This window comes from Colobus angolensis, unplaced genomic scaffold (genome assembly GCF_000951035.1).
Source record: "Colobus angolensis palliatus isolate OR3802 unplaced genomic scaffold, Cang.pa_1.0 Scaffold184, whole genome shotgun sequence".
Lineage (NCBI taxonomy): Eukaryota > Metazoa > Chordata > Mammalia > Primates > Cercopithecidae > Colobus > Colobus angolensis.
In genome coordinates, this window is record NW_012114977.1 from 4,618,961 (window position 1) to 4,619,976 (window position 1,016).

General features: G+C 59.6%; 1 protein-coding gene across 1 annotated transcript in view; it reads left to right on the forward strand.

Annotated features, from left to right (window-relative positions):
- Positions 1–1,016, forward strand: part of R3HCC1 (R3H domain and coiled-coil containing 1) — a 9,333-nt gene that overhangs the window by 2,135 nt on the left and 6,182 nt on the right. The window contains exon 4 of the mRNA XM_011939857.1: positions 184–787. Coding sequence (XP_011795247.1) covers positions 497–787 — 291 coding nt within the window. The 5' untranslated portion in view covers positions 184–496. The remainder of the gene's footprint in view (positions 1–183; positions 788–1,016) is intronic.

The following is a 1,016-nucleotide window of genomic DNA, read 5'->3' on the forward strand; positions in this document are numbered from 1 at the left end:
GCTTGTTCAAAAGTGACAGCCTCCACTGTGATGCCTTCCTAAGGGATTTTCTAGGGTCATTTTGGCTGTGGTTTTCGCCTAATGCTGACCTGAATGTCACTCCTGAATGACAAGTGGCTCTAGTAAGTCATTTTCCTTTGGGCCCCTATACACTCTGATTACCTCCTCCCATTCCTGCTCCAGGGTACCCAGTTCAGATGGCCTCTCTGGCCCCTGCCGCCCTCCTGCCTCCTACCCCAGCAAGTACCACGGTCCTCGGCCCACCTCCAACCAAGGAGCAGCTGCGGTTCCCCGAGGTGGCCGGGCTGGCCGGTGGTATCGTGGACGCAAGCCAGACCAGCCTTTGTATGTGCCCCGGGTGCTGCGCAGGCAGGGAGAATGGGGGCTGACCTCTACCTCGGGGCTCAAGGGAGAGGCCCCAGCTGGCAGGGACCCAGAAGAGCCTGGAGATGTTGGTGCTGGAGACCCCAACTCTGATCAGGGACTCCCTGTGCTGATGACTCAGGGAACAGAGGACCTAAAGAGCCCAGGACAAGGGTGTGAGAATGAGCCACTGCCGGGCCCTGTTGGCCCTGAGCGCCCGGAGCCTGAGAGTCAGTCAGGGAAGGGAGACAGGGTGGAGATGGCCACACGGTTTGGGTCCACCCTGCAGCTAGACCTGGAAGAGGGGAAGGAGAGTCTGCTGGAGAAGAGGCTAGTGGCAGAGGAGGAAGAGGACGAAGAGGAGGTGGAAGAGGATGGCCCCAGCAGCTGCTCGGAAGACGATTACACTGAGCTGCTGCAGGAGGTGATGAGGCTCTTGAGCCCAGAAAGGGAGGGCGGAGGTGAGGTGGGTGTGGCCGTGGGTAGATGGGGACCAAGGGTTATGGCGTGGAGAGCAGGGGATGTGCAAGGGGAGGCAGGGCTGGGTGTTGGGTGACAGGGATTCCTTAGGGAACACAGGAGAGGAGGTGTGGATTTGGGTCCCAGCCCAGCCATGTAGGAGCTGCTTGACCCTGGGCAAGTTATTTTGTGTT